This window comes from Serinus canaria, chromosome 5 (assembly GCF_022539315.1).
Source record: "Serinus canaria isolate serCan28SL12 chromosome 5, serCan2020, whole genome shotgun sequence".
Lineage (NCBI taxonomy): Eukaryota > Metazoa > Chordata > Aves > Passeriformes > Fringillidae > Serinus > Serinus canaria.
The window spans coordinates 23,070,013-23,086,267 of record NC_066319.1 but is presented as its reverse complement, the minus strand read 5'-3'; the positions used below and the strand labels follow the sequence as shown (position 1 = coordinate 23,086,267).

General features: G+C 40.1%; 1 protein-coding gene across 15 annotated transcripts in view; it reads right to left on the bottom strand.

Moving 5' to 3' along the window:
- Nucleotides 1-2,418: 2,418 nt before the first annotated feature.
- CELF1 (CUGBP Elav-like family member 1) overlaps nucleotides 2,419-16,255 on the bottom strand; it is a 57,842-nt gene continuing 44,005 nt past the window's right edge. For 8 of the 15 annotated variants that reach the window (XM_050975650.1, XM_050975647.1, XM_050975652.1 and 5 more), the window contains 4 exons: nucleotides 14,328-14,441; nucleotides 13,951-14,136; nucleotides 12,941-13,084; nucleotides 2,419-11,297 (listed from right to left, as the gene is read on the bottom strand). In XM_050975650.1, coding sequence (XP_050831607.1) covers nucleotides 11,170-11,297; nucleotides 12,941-13,084; nucleotides 13,951-14,136; nucleotides 14,328-14,441 — 572 coding nt within the window. In that variant the 3' untranslated portion in view covers nucleotides 2,419-11,169. The remainder of the gene's footprint in view (nucleotides 11,298-12,940; nucleotides 13,085-13,950; nucleotides 14,137-14,327; nucleotides 14,442-16,255) is intronic. The other 7 variants (XM_050975651.1, XM_050975648.1, XM_050975653.1 and 4 more) reach the window with 2 other exon arrangements.

Below are 16,255 nucleotides of genomic sequence, written 5' to 3'. Positions count from 1 at the left end.
TCACTTGGAGCCTGCTCTGTAAGAGAATCAAGCCAGGACTCAGGAGTGGGGAAAACAAAAATTTTATCATTCTTGGTAGATCAGACTATGCAAAATTAACCTCCCACAAGTGAGCTGCCTGTAACACAAACTCATCCTGAAATTCTTTTGGACCATGTCAGCAAAGCACTGCTCCCTTCCCCACACAGCATAGCCAAAACAAAGAGGGTGCCTTGCAGCCTGACAAAACCCATCTAACAGAAGATGATCTGCCCTGCATTTTGTTAATCTCACTTTAGCTCCTTGCTTTTGAGCAGTATGAAACAGTGCTTAGTTTCTTAGCAATCAATTTGCAACTCACCTGTTGAGGTAAAAACACCCTAGTAAAGTGGGGGCTAAATCCATCAAGTTCAAATGGGTCATTTTGAAAAAACCAGGAACATGCTCTGATATGGAACATACCACGCTGAGCCCAGCTGCAGCTGCCTAAATGAGGAGGGATAAAAGATCAACATTGCCTGCCTGTGCTACTTCAAAAAAAGCAATGGCATCTGTCTGTGGCTCAAGATAGCTGTAATTCATTCAAGATTCAGGTACAGCTTCTACAGTTAATGAGTCACAGTTTCTCCTTCAGGAAGTGCAAATAAATGAGCCTGAATGGTGCTCAGCAACATCAAATTAGGGAATCTTACCTGTCATACATGCAGTGTGGCTCATCATGCACTCACTTCTTCAGAGTGACCCCACTGACCTGCTTCTCCTCCTCCCCCCTGCTCTCCGTAATGCCCCCGGTGACTCCTGGCCACATGAAGAGAGCAGAATGTGGTGGGTAAAGTCAGGAAGACTGGAGTCAAAACAAATAGTGAAAGGTGGAGGTGGATGTGAGAGGAAAAAAGTTTCTCCTAGAACACTGAGCATCAGGATTTCATCTGCAACTTTGTGTATTTCCTAGAAATGCTGATAAATGTAATGTGAAACTGCTGATTATTTTCAGAGATTAATATACTGGCTCTTAGGTGCAGTTTGATTGTGTACAGATTGGTGGTGGCCTTTTAAATTGAAGGAAAAGCCTTGCAAAAAATAAAAAACCCCTCTGACCCTAGAGAGATCTGGTGTCAGTTCTGTAAGATGTAGCTGGCAAAGCTTTGATTGTGTGAGACAAGGTGAGTGAACTTTCTGCACAAGCTGGAATCTTCCATTCAGCCTAAACAAACCCTTTTTCTGATTCAATTGTTTCTCTCCATCCTTGGCCTCAAGTTGTATCTAAACTGAAATCCCTCCAGCCTCTCTGCTCAACAGCTGCAAATTAACTGCAGGGATCCCAGCACAGTCTGCAACAGGTGGCTCCGTGCCTCGTGCCGCAATTGGTGCGCTCAGGGCAAGGAATGCATCACTGAATCCTGCTGCTTTGCAAGTGCTCTCAGATTTACAATCATGTAGGAAGTGATGGGGTGAAACAGAGTATCCCAGATAACACAGGAAAAGGACATGGAGGAGAAACATAGCTGTCCTGAAAACCCTTGCAAATCTCCAAGATGCAAGACAGCAAAAGGGAGGAACATCAGGGAATTTTAGGAGCTCTCAGAAATGCAGCAAAATTATGGCCATTGTGGTACTTTCCTTCTGAGAGAGGCAATATTCATGTCAAACTTGTGGCAGGTTTCTAAATGCTTTGGCTACGCCAAATACTTTTTATTAATTTGAAATGAGATATCATAAAAGATATCTTAGTTCTAAGAGCAAAGGAGGTAGCCTTTGCTTATCACTAGGAAGTAATCCAAATCCATTTGCAGTTTCCCTGTGTAGTGCTTCCAGGATGAGGAGCGCTGAGGGCTGCAGGTACCTTGATGCTGCAGAACCAGGACAGATTCAGCCAGCTTGGCTGTGTTCCTGGAAGGGGAAGGAGGTGGTGGCGAGTGTGCAGCTTGTGAGGGTGGCATAAGCTGGTGCCTCTCTAACCCCACACAGCACCACGCACTGGTGCTGCTCCTGCAGAGCTGAGGGCTGCTGCTCTGCCCAAGGTATTGAGCCCTGAAACACCCTGAAGCACAAGTGCATGGACAGGGAAGTGGCTGCATGGAACCAGTTCCGTGAGGCTGGATATGCCCACTCCTCACTCCCAAGTGCTGCACATATTTGCATTATCCAAGATCCTCAGCTTTTCCAAATCTAAGGGGGACTTGACTGTCAAATGATCCAAAATGGACGTATATCAACCAGAAAACCTTTTCTGTTTCTACCCAAAGTAGCTAATTTACACGGAAATAAAAGTCCAGGGTGATATTGTACATCCAGAACAAGTGGTACTGGGCCATGAATATTTTTGTGTCTCACAGCTAAGAAACTGTAAAATAGTTCTCTCGTCTTTCTCTTCATCTTCTCACACCTGGACCCCAAAAAGAACCTCAAGCTTAAGACACAAATACAACACACAAGGACTCTTCTCAAACAGTTTAATAGCAAATAAACAAAGGAAGGTACCACACTTGGCATATACAAAATGACTTGTTGTCGGTGTGTCTGTGCAATTAAAACAGCTTTAAGTTGCCCTTTGGGACAAAAAGAAAAAAAAACACACACACAAAAGGAAGAAAATTCCTTTAACACATACTCGCTTGTTCCAAACTTGTAACAAATCTTTTCATTTTTAAATCCACTACACAAACTCTGTGATCAGATCAGAAAAGCAACACGCGCTCCTCTGCTTTTTAAACCATTAAAGTAAAATCTGTAATTCTCTACAGAGTACAACACAATTTCACACAAAAAGACATTGTATTTTGCAAATCAAAACAAGAAAAAAAGGAACAGCTCAAACAAGGTAAAGAAAAGCAGTTCTACGACTGAACCACGACTTCGAGTTGATTAAATCCCGTTAACTGCAGAACAGACTCTACATTTGGTCATAGTGGCAATTTGTTTTCTCATCACATTGTGAATCACTTTACATTGTTTTCTAGTAGAAAAGGCAAAAAACTGTACAAAACCCCTAGTGTTAAATACAATGTTTGTACCAATAAAAAAGCCCACAGGTTTGTCTCCAAAATGTAAATTTTCTTTTTAAATTATTCACAAAAAGCAGCCAAAAATCAGAAAGGCAGCTGCTGCTCCACTGTCTCAAATCCATTAAAACCACCACAGAACAATTAAAACGACCAAAGGAAGAAAAGGAAAGAAGAAAGGAAAGAAACACCCAACATTTGGCATTTTGGTTTTCTTCAGATATTTTTCCACAGGTTTCCCCAAGGTTCCTTACGGAACCAAATGCACACGTACAGAAACGTACTGGCAGCTCCTCCACACACTGCAGGGTATCAGTGCCCCCTGGCACGCAGCCCTGTGCATTCAGACTGTGGGACTAACAGCAGCCAGCCCCCAACCCTACTTCCCAAATAAACCAGTCTCTACCCTTTTTCATTCAGCCTCACGATTCACTCCCAGGTACATGTATCATATTCCAATTGCTCTCTTTTGTAAGCAGATTAAGGACTGTCTACACAACTCTGGTCAACACCTAGTCAGGATACAGTATCCTCAACCAACTCAGAAGTAGGATAGAAAACAATCTTTGCATCTTTACATTATCCCAAACACTGGACAAAATGAAGATTTCTATCCAATCAAACTCTACTTGTTTTCTCAGCAAAACCCCTTCTCCTGGAATTCCATTTCACATTATTTCAACTGTTAAGATACCTACACTAGCTTGCTGCTGCTTCTGACTGAAATTTCATCACAGCACACACTCTTCAGGTGCCTTCATCTAGAAGCTACTTCCCAGTTTCTACCTGTGCAGATGGTACGTAGGGCAGGGAAGCCTGCTACCCAGAGAGCAGTAACCTGTTCTAGTTCATCCTGCAAGCCATCAGAACTGCTCAGCTCATTACCCAATTAAAAACAAAACAAAAACTAAAAAAATCTCCGCAGAGATTCCCCAGCCAAGGCCCTTGAAAAGAGAGCTGGGGATGGTACCCTGTTCAGATAACAGCTCCAGAGGCTGTTGTATTGTGCTTGTCATTTGGGAAAAGAGCCAGCAGTTGTAGGACCAGTGTTACAAATGCTTTCTCTGGGAAATTTAAAACACTTTTTCATGAGCTAACCTGGATCCTTCTAGAATCCTGCCACCAAACTCTGACTGATGGTATTAGACTGGGGCTGGACTTCACAGAAATAGCCCTGAGTTGTGCAAAATGCTCAGTGTTTGAAATGAGCCCTCACTTCAGACAGCTTTGGAAACAGAAATACTGTGAGTTCCCCCACCTTCCTGCTCCCAGCTATCCCCTTCCACCAAAGCTTCCACTAGGGGAACAGTGTAACCAAGCACCCTCAGAGCTTCTGACAGCACTGGAGATGGAGCAAGGTCCAGGTGCTCTGTCAGGCAGACAGTCTAAGTGCACAGGTAGATGCCCTCAGGTGGCTTCTGATCAGATATTTGTCATACCAAAACCACCAATTTAAAGGATACCTTTGAACCCATCAAATTGCTCAGTTTTTGCACAAACTATAGAAAACAGAGAGGTGAAGGTGATATATACGAGGGTGTGAAGAAAACAGCAGGAAACATGCACAACATTTTTGGGCACTATCTTAGTTTGAAAGATTAAAACAAAAACATCACATTTTGCTGAGGAGATTGTAGTTACAAAAAAAAACCAAGCATGCCAGAGCTTAACAAAATACAACATCAATTTTGATCAAATTTTCACTGCAGACTGATAATCACACCGGGAAGCAGGGGAAAAATAAAAATAATAATTAAAAAAAAATCAGTAAATGTCAGGGCAAAAATGTAGCTACAATCAGAGGAAAACGTAGTTCAAGTGTTTTCTGTTGATGCCACTTCAAGTCACAAGTTTGAACTCATAAAACACATGCTGTCTCCTCAAGCACAGAAACCAGATCAGCAAAATGTGACTAGGAAGTCTCCTGAAAGATTGAGTCACACCATATAATTGACTTTTTCTTTGAACTGTGTTTTTAAAACTAAGCACACTGAAAAAAACTAAGCCTAGAAAGTGATTGGCTGTATGTTCACAGAAATACAAATACTCCACAAGGTATGCTAGCAAGGCTGCTCTGAAGACAAATTACAAAGAATCAGATTCACAAAATCAAGTGGTTATCTTACGAAGGTCTAGAAAAATAGAAATTCTTTAATATTCAAATGCAAGTTTAAATATTCCCCTTCAGCAGTCTTTCTAGCAAAACCAATTTGGCAGCACAAAAAAAAAAAAAAAAAAAAAAAAAAAAAGAAAAAAAAAAGAAAAGAAACAAACATAATAAAAATACACATCAGCATCAAAGGTCAACACAAGGTCAAAGGTGAGAGTTCAAGCATCAGAGAAGCTGAAGAGACAAGGATTTGGACGATGTACTTGAACGCCACATCGACATGCTTTAGGCACAACGATGAACAAACGGCAGGAATCTAGAAAAAAAAACAAACCAGAAAGAGGGAGACCCACTGAGTTACACAGAGCAGTACATCCAAACACGGAGAGAGAGAACAAGAATGGGCACTGTACAATGAGATCTCCTGGGGAAGGGAGTTGACAGGGAAGGGCAGTACATGCCAACGATGGACAAGTAAAAGTCAAAGTACATGAAGGACACCAAGTAAACATCAAACTGCCAGAAACCAAATGGAAGCAGAGGCCTGGATTTCCCTCTCAGCACCCAGTCTGTGGAGCATTCCACAGCCTAGTGACACACTGCTTAGAATGCAGTCACCTTGCCCCATGCCCAGTGTGTCTACTACCTCTGTTTAGAACAGAGTAAACTCCCTCCCCAGGAGACCGATTCCAAAAAATGTGACTCCAGGGCAAACACTTGCCCACAGAGACTGAGACCATGAGAGACAAGACAGAGGACACAAGGGATTCACAGGTGGTTTGACGTTTGAGACTTTTCTTGCACTCTAACATGGGAAATTCTTAGGCAGTAGTAGCCCAGCAAATCCACTTTCTTTCCTTTAGCTACAGTTTCTTCTCATTCCCTAGGAGCCCATGTAACTGGGGGTGGGTGATTTGGAAAAGGGAAAAAAAAAAGATTACACAAGACAAAAAGCCCACACATCAGAGAAGAATTTCTTAAGACTTGACTGCAAGTTAAGACTTGTCCTAGCTGAGCACTTGTCATACCATTAGACCTGCACAGGGATTTTCCATTCCCAACCTTTTATGTAACAGCCCTCAGCTCCCTGGCTTCATGAGGAGGAGATTCTGGGCTCTGAGAAGCTCTACAGTCACTGTTGCCAGTTTGATGAGCAGAAAAAAATGTGTTTCCTGAAATTTTTTTGAAGAGTTTATAAAAAATAATTCTTATATTAAGTGACATAAATACCTCTGTTCCCTCCCTTCATGTTGTCAGCTGCAAGTATCAAGGAACATTATGGGATGAGAGTAGGAGGCAGAAGAGAGAGGATATGGTTTATTTTCTTATTCTGCCTCCCCATACCCCAACTCCCCTTTAGCTCCTGTTTGGCCTTAATCTTCATCACATCTCAAAGCTTCTGGTTACAGACCAGAACAAGGTGAGATTTGCATATTATCTAACATCATTTGAGAATAGCAAGTGTCGCATTCTCATTCCACTGCAACAAGAAACACATTGTCTACTAAATCAGCAACACTCCTCTTATTAGAACTGCTGAGATTAATTTGCTTTTCATGCTTTCCAATAAAGGGAAAAGGACTCCAGAATAGAGTTTAAACCAACTCCAGCAAACAGAGTACAATGCAACTCTTGCACTTGTTTCTGTATTTCAAGAAATACTGTAGATAATTTGCAGATAGGTGCAAGATTTCACTCTTAAACCAGAAAAGCAAATTCATCATGAACTGAGGGATGAGAAACAACAAGAAGCATGAAATCAAGTGACATCTTAGCATGCACCACTGATAAACTGTGTGATTTGTCTGGGGATTTTCTTGATATGGGTTTTTCAAATATTCCTCTCAGCTATGTTGAGGGCAAAGACTGAGTTTTATCTAAGCCCTATGGAAAGACTGGCCTAATAAAAACAGAACCATGAGATGCTGGACAAGGTCTTAACGACTTGGAGAAAGTTATTCCAGTTTGTCCTTGTTTTATTCTCAAAATAATAACAATTCTGCCTTCTGTGTTTTATATTTTGTGGCAGGTATGCTAGGGATATCAATCATCTTTAGGTTTAAAAGTCTGCAACAAGAAGCTTTCAAAGCATTTTACCTGTTCATAGTTGCACCCTTCATTTGCAATTTCCTTTATCCAAGTTGGTTTTAGGTATTTCCAAATAAAATAGGAACAAATTCATTCTGCTTTGTTGCTCTTCCCTAATCCACAGCCATTACCAGTTCAGTTAGATTCAGTTTGCATAACAGAAGTATCATAATAAGTGACTTTCAGTATTCAGGTGAAAAGCTTTTTCCTGATAGATGCATTTGCCAGCGAGATTCTTCTGAGCTGGAAGTTTTTAATAATGCCAGCTTTGTATTATAAAAAAACTAAACTACAAAGAGCTACCCTGTTTTGGACTGGTGATTATCTAGGGGACTGAAGAAACGATGATTTCATTTATTATAGTATTGACACTAAGCAGTATCAGACTAAGTTCATAATTCTTTCACCTTGTTACAGCAGTAAAATCAAATATCTCCTGAGAAAAAGAATAAATCTATGAAGTAGACCATTTCCACCTCGTAAACTAAGACTATTTGAAGTATTTCCTGGTGGCACATGTAATAAGGAATTCTATTTTATCAGAATTTCTTTTAGGTTTTCTTGTAGAAAATCAGGTTCTTTGGTTTTAAGCATATAGTACTCTTTGTCCATGTGGCTGTATCAGCAAACCTTCTGGAGTTTATTTGAACTCCCCCAATTCTTATCTTACTGTCCAGGAAATAGAGCATTTGACACTGATTTGATTTGCACTTGAATGAGAGCATGATTTGATACTAAAAATTTAAAAGCCCCAAGTCCCCAGAATCCCAGACTTTCCTGCTAATAAGTGAGGAAGAAAACTGGCTTAAGACTGAAAGGTAAGAGCAGCCTAAATCCCCACAATCAGCAGCAGCCACCAAACAGACACAGAAATGTTGACTTTATCTGATCAGTTTTGTTATTAGAAAAAAAAATCTGCCCAAGTCACAAACTTGATACATTTATTAACTTTGGCAATATACACATTGATACACCAAGAAAGGGAAATCTGAAACAAATACACAAAAAGGGCAACATCTTCAGCTGGTGAAAATGGATGCAGCTCTACTGCATTCAGAGAACTGCATTGATTCAAACCATCTGAGGATTACATCTTTTAAAATTTAACCTGCATAGATTTCTTTTCTTTTTCTTTTTGGCAATACTTATAGTTACGCCAGTAAGGCACAAGAGCTAGCCCAAGTTAGGTGTCTTATGTCTGGTGAAGGTGATTATGTCTGGGAAGAGTCACTCATCAAACTAAGCCACAGTGTAAACTGGTGAATCTCCTAAAATTAATAGGAGTCACATCTATCTGCAACAATGCCAAGCTTGATCTGTAAGTTACAGTATTAAGGATGCAGTATGGGATGAAGAAGCTAAAATATCCAATTTTGGGCAACTGAAATGACTAGTAAATAGGCCAGAGCATCAGGTTAAAAGAAAAACAGGACAAAGGTCTTGGATGGTACAGTAGGGTAGGATGCAAAGAAGGTAAGAGTGACTGTAGAGACCCCAGAGCACAGTGCTCTCCTCCACTGGTTCACAGCATTCATCTTCCTCGTTTAGCAGTTGTTGGGCTGCAAACAGGCCACTGAAAATCAGTAGTTTCAATCATGCACATCATTATGTGTGTAAAACAATCACATTCAGGATTCTACAAAACCCTGGCCTTTTTTTCCAGTGAAATAATTTAGGTAATAAATATTCTCCACCCTGGAGCGGTATAAAACTTCTATAAAAATAGAAACAACATTCTTGGTTACAGCAGGTTGCACTTGGAGCAGTTGCTCCCAACTATGTTTTTTTATGTTTTTTTTTTTCTTTTTCTGAAAAGTATATAATTTATATATATATTTATATATATATAAAAAAATCCCATTATCACCCTGGAGGCCTTCACACTCCAACACTCTTTTCTCAGAAAACCAGGACACATCTTTCCTATGGTGCAGAATTCAAGTGTACATGGTTCACTTCAGTGTATGTTTACGTTTCTAGAGAGATTCAAATAATTAACATAGAAGGGTACCACATGCCAGCATAACTGGGAAATTTGGCAATCTGGCCTTTGAAACTTTGCCACCACAAAATTATATAAATAATACTGAGAGATTTATCTGTCTGCCATCAATATGGACAGACTGACATCAACTGTTTGATTTTCAGTCTAAGAACTGGAAAGGGCTCCCCCTCAGATGTTATCAGGCCTTGAAATTCAGAGGTTTGAGATCCCAGGGGGCCCAGTCCCTGGAAATGCCCAAGATTCCCAACGGATCACAGCACACAAGTGGGGATTTGGAACCGAGATCTCAGGTTTGATGGGTTTAGTGCTCCTCCTGGTGGAGCAGAACACGAAATCCTGACCCCAGGTCTGACCCCCACACATCATTTAGCAGCTGGCTCCCAGACTGCAGCGTTAGCTGGAGCCCTGGGAAACAGCCTTACAACTCAGGCATACAAAGAAAACAAGGAAAAATAAATATTATGAGGTAAATCGAACTTCTGTTAAAGACAGAAATTGTAAACTTCCTCTTGTGACAGAGGTGGATTTTGGTGGTTATAAAATGGAACTCTACACAGATTTCTTGAAACAGCTCAGGCCAGAGTGTCAAAAGTCCTTTGAGCCCCCTAAACCCAGTGAATATCAAAGGCCCTTAGCAAAGCACTAGCAATTTCACTGGTGCGGTGGAGAAAAAGTGTGTGTTCAGTTAAGGGGTGAGTTCCATTTCCTTCAATATAAAAGATAACAGCTTGTACCAAAAGGCAGAAAAAGACTGAATGGCTCAATACTCTGGTTCTGCAGCTCCTGGTTTAGCCTGTTTTGCACTGGTACACACCACCTTAAAGGAAAACTGCAGCAGAGAGATACACCTTATTACTAGACCAAGTCACTGCATGAATTTTGTTCATTAAAAAAACCCAACAAAAAACCCCAACAAAACAGGAAGTTATCATTTCAATAAACAATCAGCACTTACATTATGCTTATGAAAAGGAATTCATAGCAATCTCTGCAAAAAAAGGACATTATTCCACAGAAATGGGCAATGTGATGTGTCAAGAAGAAAAATCATCAAAAATTTCTGCAGGTTATCAGGGATCTAAAGTTTATTGTTTTCAGACCCAGATGTATTCATCCAGACTAAGCTGCCTCTACCTTTCCACAAAACCTAGATGAAGTACACAGGTTAAGTTTTCTTATACATGGAGAAATTCACTGTATCTCATTAATATTCCACTGTAGACAGAGAGTGAAATTTTCTGGGCAGAGACATCATCTAATAGTTTTATAAAGTGCTGTGTACATTCACACTGCTATATAAAACCTAGTTTATATACAGCAAAGAAAATAAAAAAAAAATCACTGCAGTTTTCCTTTGGCTTGTTAATGTGTTCACCCATTTAGCCCGTCTCCTGCTTTAGAGATGATTTAATAAATGCCCACTGTGGCATATAGCTAAGGAAATTTCAAAGAGCGGATGGGGCATGACAAAGGCCACGCGGAGTTGGTTCTTTCTCACCCAGGACTCTGTTCTCCTTGCCCATCTTTGTTTTCATCAGCTGTTCTCTGTTATTTCTGCTTTCCCTTCTCCTCTCTACCCCAAGGCAGTGTGGTGTCAGTTTCTGCTGCTCCCTTTAACCTTCTCTCCCCACCCCCAAGGAGCTGGCATTGGTCCTTCTCAACACACACTCGTTACAAACACAGCAAACTTCAAATAAGGGAGGGAAAAAAAAAAAAACAAAACTAAACAAAAAAACCTCAGCGATATGGCACCTAAACTCCAAAGTAAAACACTGGAAACAAAAGCACAAACTTGTCCTCCATCCGAAGCAGGATTCTCAGCAGAGGCTGCAGCAGAGTCTTCCAGGGAAGATGTGCCAGATAGAAGGCATGGATCAGCTTCCAGGACTGTAAAAACACAGCCTTAGGGCTTCGAATCACTAAGTGCGCTCCTCTCCAACTTACCAGAAGATCCTTCTCACTCCAGTCCCGGAGGGGAGGGGTGCTCAGTATGGCTTGCTGTCGTTCTTGGAGCGCTTGAGCTGTACTTTCAGCCGCTTCATGCCGATCTGGAAGCCGTTCATTGACTGAATGGCAGCCTGCGCAGAGACAGGATTGTCGTAACTCACAAAACCTGAGGAGAGGAAAACGCACAATTACTCCATGCCAGAGCTGCCCGCAACGGCTACTCACAGCTGGAAACACAGGCACTCACAAGGTCAGAGAGGTTTGCATCAAGTGCCATTTTCAGAAGCTCACAACTGTTTCAGACTCCTCATAATAGCTTCTAAAGGCTCTCATTGCTTTCTGACAAATGGAACTTTGGCCAGAAGATATACACAGCTCAGGAAATTAACATTTTTTAGTCAATCAACAATATAAGTACTGCTGTTTATAAGAACTCATACGTGGGAGAAAAACAAACCTGGAAAATGTTCATCCAGATGCAAAAGCTCAATGAAGATACAAGATGGAAATCACCCTCATGACATTATGGGAGCAGATTGGTTTGGGTTGAAACAGCTGCTAAGGAAGGGTAGCACGGGTATCACTATTGTGTTTAGGTTGCTCTCGGATGGGAGGTTGCATATCATTCCTGGAAATAATTATCCTGAAAATAAACTTCTCCAGTGTTATGAAGGAGCCTATTTTAAATAACTCCACTCAATGTCTGGAGTGAGAATAACTCCCACTCCAGTCAATGGCTATGTGTCCACATATAAGTGTTATAAGTGAATGATCAGCATATTTTTGTGCTCACACAAAGCATCAGATTGTCCACATCTTTTGGCTCAAATAGGAAAAAAATCAGGATTTTATGTAGACACAAAACTATCAAAACCAGAGAGAAAGGTGCACCTCTCCTATTCTATCACAAGAAATCTCCATCTATCAAAACAGTCATGAGAGGTTACAGCACCACAAAAATGCAATATGGTACACACAATAATTATTTATAAAGATATTAATAGAAATAATTCATAATAATAATGTACTAAGTAATTTATACAAATTATTGAAAAAATAGAAAGAGGTAAGAGGAAGAACTATCTCAGGATTAGAGTCTGCAAGCACAAATAATAATCACATATCATTCTGAATTAGAAGGGATCCAAAAGGATCAAGGAATCTAAATCCTAAGTGAATGGCCCAAAAGGGGTTTGAATCCACAACCTTGGTATTATTAGCACAGTGCTCTAACCAACTGAGCTAATCTCAGTGAGAAATATCTAGGGCCAGAACACTATAATAGGGCAAAATAGAAAGAAATTGTGAAAAGCAAAAAGTCACATTGAAAATCAGGAAAATACAGTTTATTGCTGGAAGCATTTGGTTTATTTATTTATTAGGAATACACAGTGATTGCCTACTTAATAGTTAGACTAGACAATATACTGAAAAAGAGATTACTATTAAAGCCACCTTTTTACAGACAATGATTTATTAGAATGACAAAATATCCTGAGTTGAAATGGATCCATAAAGATCACTGAAGTCCCTGCACAAGACACCCTGAGAATCACACTGCTCATCTGAGAGCACTTTCCAAATACTTGTTGACCTCTGTCAGGCTGGTGCTGTGACCACTTCCCTGGGGAGCCTCTTCCAATGCCCATGCACCCTCTGGGTGAAAAACCTTTTTTTTAATATCCAGCCTAAACCTCCCCTGACTCAGCTTCAGGCCTTTATCTCAGGTCCTGTCATTGGTCACCAGAAAGAAGAGATCAATGTCTGCCCCACTGCTTCCCCTTGAAGGAAGCTGTAGATCCAACATACCAAAACACTTGCTTAGATTGGTCTGCTTGTCAATGAAAACCTTGGCAGAGACGACATTTCCAAACGGCATGAACATCTGCAGCAGATCCTGATCCCCAAACTCCTGGGGAAGATGGTAGATAAACAGATTGGCTCCCTCTGGACCTTCAAACAAGTAGGAAAATAAATTCAGAAAGAGCATGGATACCACATACCCACTGCACAAATAAAGGTGGAAGAGCCAGTCAAGACAAATTTTCTAGATAAAACAATGAAACTACTATTTACAGTACTGCAGAGCACCTGATTCCAGAATAATTGAGCATGACCCTTTGCTGGGATTGATCACTCAAATAATTCTAGCTCTTTCTGGCCACTTTTGTTTGTACTTTACACATTGTGCCAAAACCAGTTCACAGATATTTGCTGTAATGCCAGCTGAACAGCAAGTTTGAATGCTAGATGTTGACTGAACAAAAAATGGCTATGCAAAAATTGTGGTCCCAAAGCAACTAAGTAAACTTCCAAACAAAATACAAATGATCACATTGCTTGTAATCTGACAGATTCTCTTCTAAACATTCAACATTTAGCTGGAAACCTACTCCTACATTACTTTACATTACATATTAAATTTAACCTGAATCTGTAGAGTGAAAAGACTGACATAAGTAGCTGTTGGAAAAGGTGAAGGACCCAGAAAACAGCATTAACAAAACCACATCTGCTTCTCTGAAGGGATCTGTGGGATCTGTCAGGCTGTGGACTCGTATTCTCCTTCCCTCTGAGAACATGCAGGAGTGCAATTAAGGAAGCACTTAAGACTAGACAAACCCCGTGAGAAACATCCTGTATAAAAACTACTATGGGAAGCCCTTAGTAGAAAGATCCCACAGACCTTTTTTATCTTCAGTAACTCCTGGATTCTAAAATATGACACCAAATGAAAAATCTGCAGGTTAAGTAGGTGCAAGGGCTAAGCCTGCCCTTTTGAAACCCATCTCAAGTAGTTTCTACAACTTTCTGCCTACCTTCTTTTTGACTTCCTGCTGCACCAATACTCTGCTGTGTTAAGAGACTCTGGTTATAGAGTGTGGGCAGTGCAGCAGCAGCATATTGCTGGATTCCAGAATAAGCCTGTGTGAGGGCTTCCATTGTGCTACCTGTCCCATTTGAGAGACCACCACTGCCAAGTCCTCCATTTAAGGCTGCCATTCCTGTATAAGAAAGAGGAAATAAAAAAGGACTGAGTGCTTCCACTGAGTCAGATCAATAACCTTTCAAATGCTCTGCACAATTACAGAAAGCAGGGAGCAAAAAAAAAAAAAAAAAATCACCCCAGAGACCTATCACAGGCTGAGGAATGAGAATCAGCTATTCCCCCAAGGCAGCACTACACATAACTTACCTGCTAAAGAGCTGACGTTGAGGCCTGCTGTAGCACCTGCCAGTGTCTGCAAAGCTCCAAGAGAAGCCATTGGATTAACAGAGGAGCTGCTACTGGAACTTGGTGAGGAACCTGCTATTAAAATAAAACAATTAAACTTCAACTAATATTTTTTAGTCCTGATGATTCAACTTCTTCATTAAGTTATTCCAGTAGAAAAAACTAGAAAGGAACAGATCCAGGCAACACAGGATTCTTTATGTAAAAAAACCCCCAAACCCACACAACTTGATTGATCATACTGCTTGTATGTTCTTATATAAGAACATATACGTTATGTTCTAAGCCCTTCCTTATACATTTTTAAAAAATTCTACTTCATCCTAACATCTACTCTTTGTAGCAATAATAATGTCAGTGGGTGTAAGACATGTATGATTGAGACATTATACAAATGTTGGCTCTGTATCTCAACATAAGGTAACCAGCAGTGATGCCCTGTTTCCTGCTGCCTAAAATAAGAGTCAGTTGCTATGTATTAACATATATCCTTGAAACACCACTCAAAGTGAAAAAGACCTGCAACATAGATACTAGGGACATTAAAGAAAGCTGGACATATGGTTTTCCCATACTCCCAGAACAGGAACACTACATGCTCAGATTATTTGGACACATTTAATAATTTTCTATTAAAAATCCTGCTGCCACAGCTGGGGCTAGGACTGAGAGAAGTCTTGAAATGTACATCCAAAAATAGTCTGTCCTCTATTCCAGAAACATCATCAACTACATTGACTCAGAGAAGTCTACCAATATAGTACCTAGGACAGTAACAGCTTACATGGCTCACCAAATTCTACACCAGGTAGAGTTAGTTCTACAGAAGTCAACATCAAAATCATAAGAAAAAAAAGCTGGTATATCAAAAGAAGTTCATATTGTGGTCAGCTATAAAGATTTATGGACATGATAAAATAAGAAATGCATAGTATTTTTATGATTGCATAGCAGTGGTTTTTTTTTACAGGTTTGTATACTACTGCAGAAGAAAAGCTATGTGTATTGCTATTAACCAAGATGTTTATATTTGCTGCACTAGAAAATATTTATGGCTGCTAAAAATTAAAAGATGGCTAAAAAAATTAATTGAAGACTGATGCTGTAGAGGCATCTTGTAATCTGCTTGCAAGAGGAATTTATCAGTTTGACCAAAAAGGTAAGAGAAGAACTGAATGTGAGGCATTTTCAGTTTTCCTCATGTTTTTGTGATTCTCAATTATGTGGCATACATACATTAAAACTTTTAAAAGACCTGTTAGCATCTTTCAAGCAGTTTCACACATGCTACATATTTACCATTTCATGTTTGTAGCACAAAGTCTCTGCTGGGGTGGGATACTGGAACAATTTAAATGGAATAAAGCCTAACAACCCCCTAACTAAAGTAGCTGTACCTAACCAAACCGGGGAGCTGCACTTCATACCTCTTTTTGTAATAGCAGATGGAATGACAAACCTACTCCAGTACATGTTAAGACAAACTGTCCTAATAAATCAAAAACTGAAAAGCAATGTCCCAAACTATTTTAAGATGCTTATTCTGATGAAAGGAGACACTTCCTGTCTTATTATCAGTAGTATATTAAATGTTGGGAAAACACAGGGAACAAGTTACAGTAAAACCCTCAAGCTGGTAGAAAAATTAGCACAGCTGGCTGAATAAAAGCCAGAGTTCAGAAATCATACAGTTACCTTGATTTTAGAATATCATTTGCTTCTGCAACATTTCATTGCTGATCTTTATAACTCAAAAAGATACTATACTTGACAGATGAGAACACCATTTTAAAAACCCTTTCAAACCTATCCCAAATAAAATACCAGCAGCTAGGGAAAAAAAAGGCTAGAGAATAAAGTGAGAGGGAAAATGGATATCTTCCCTACTT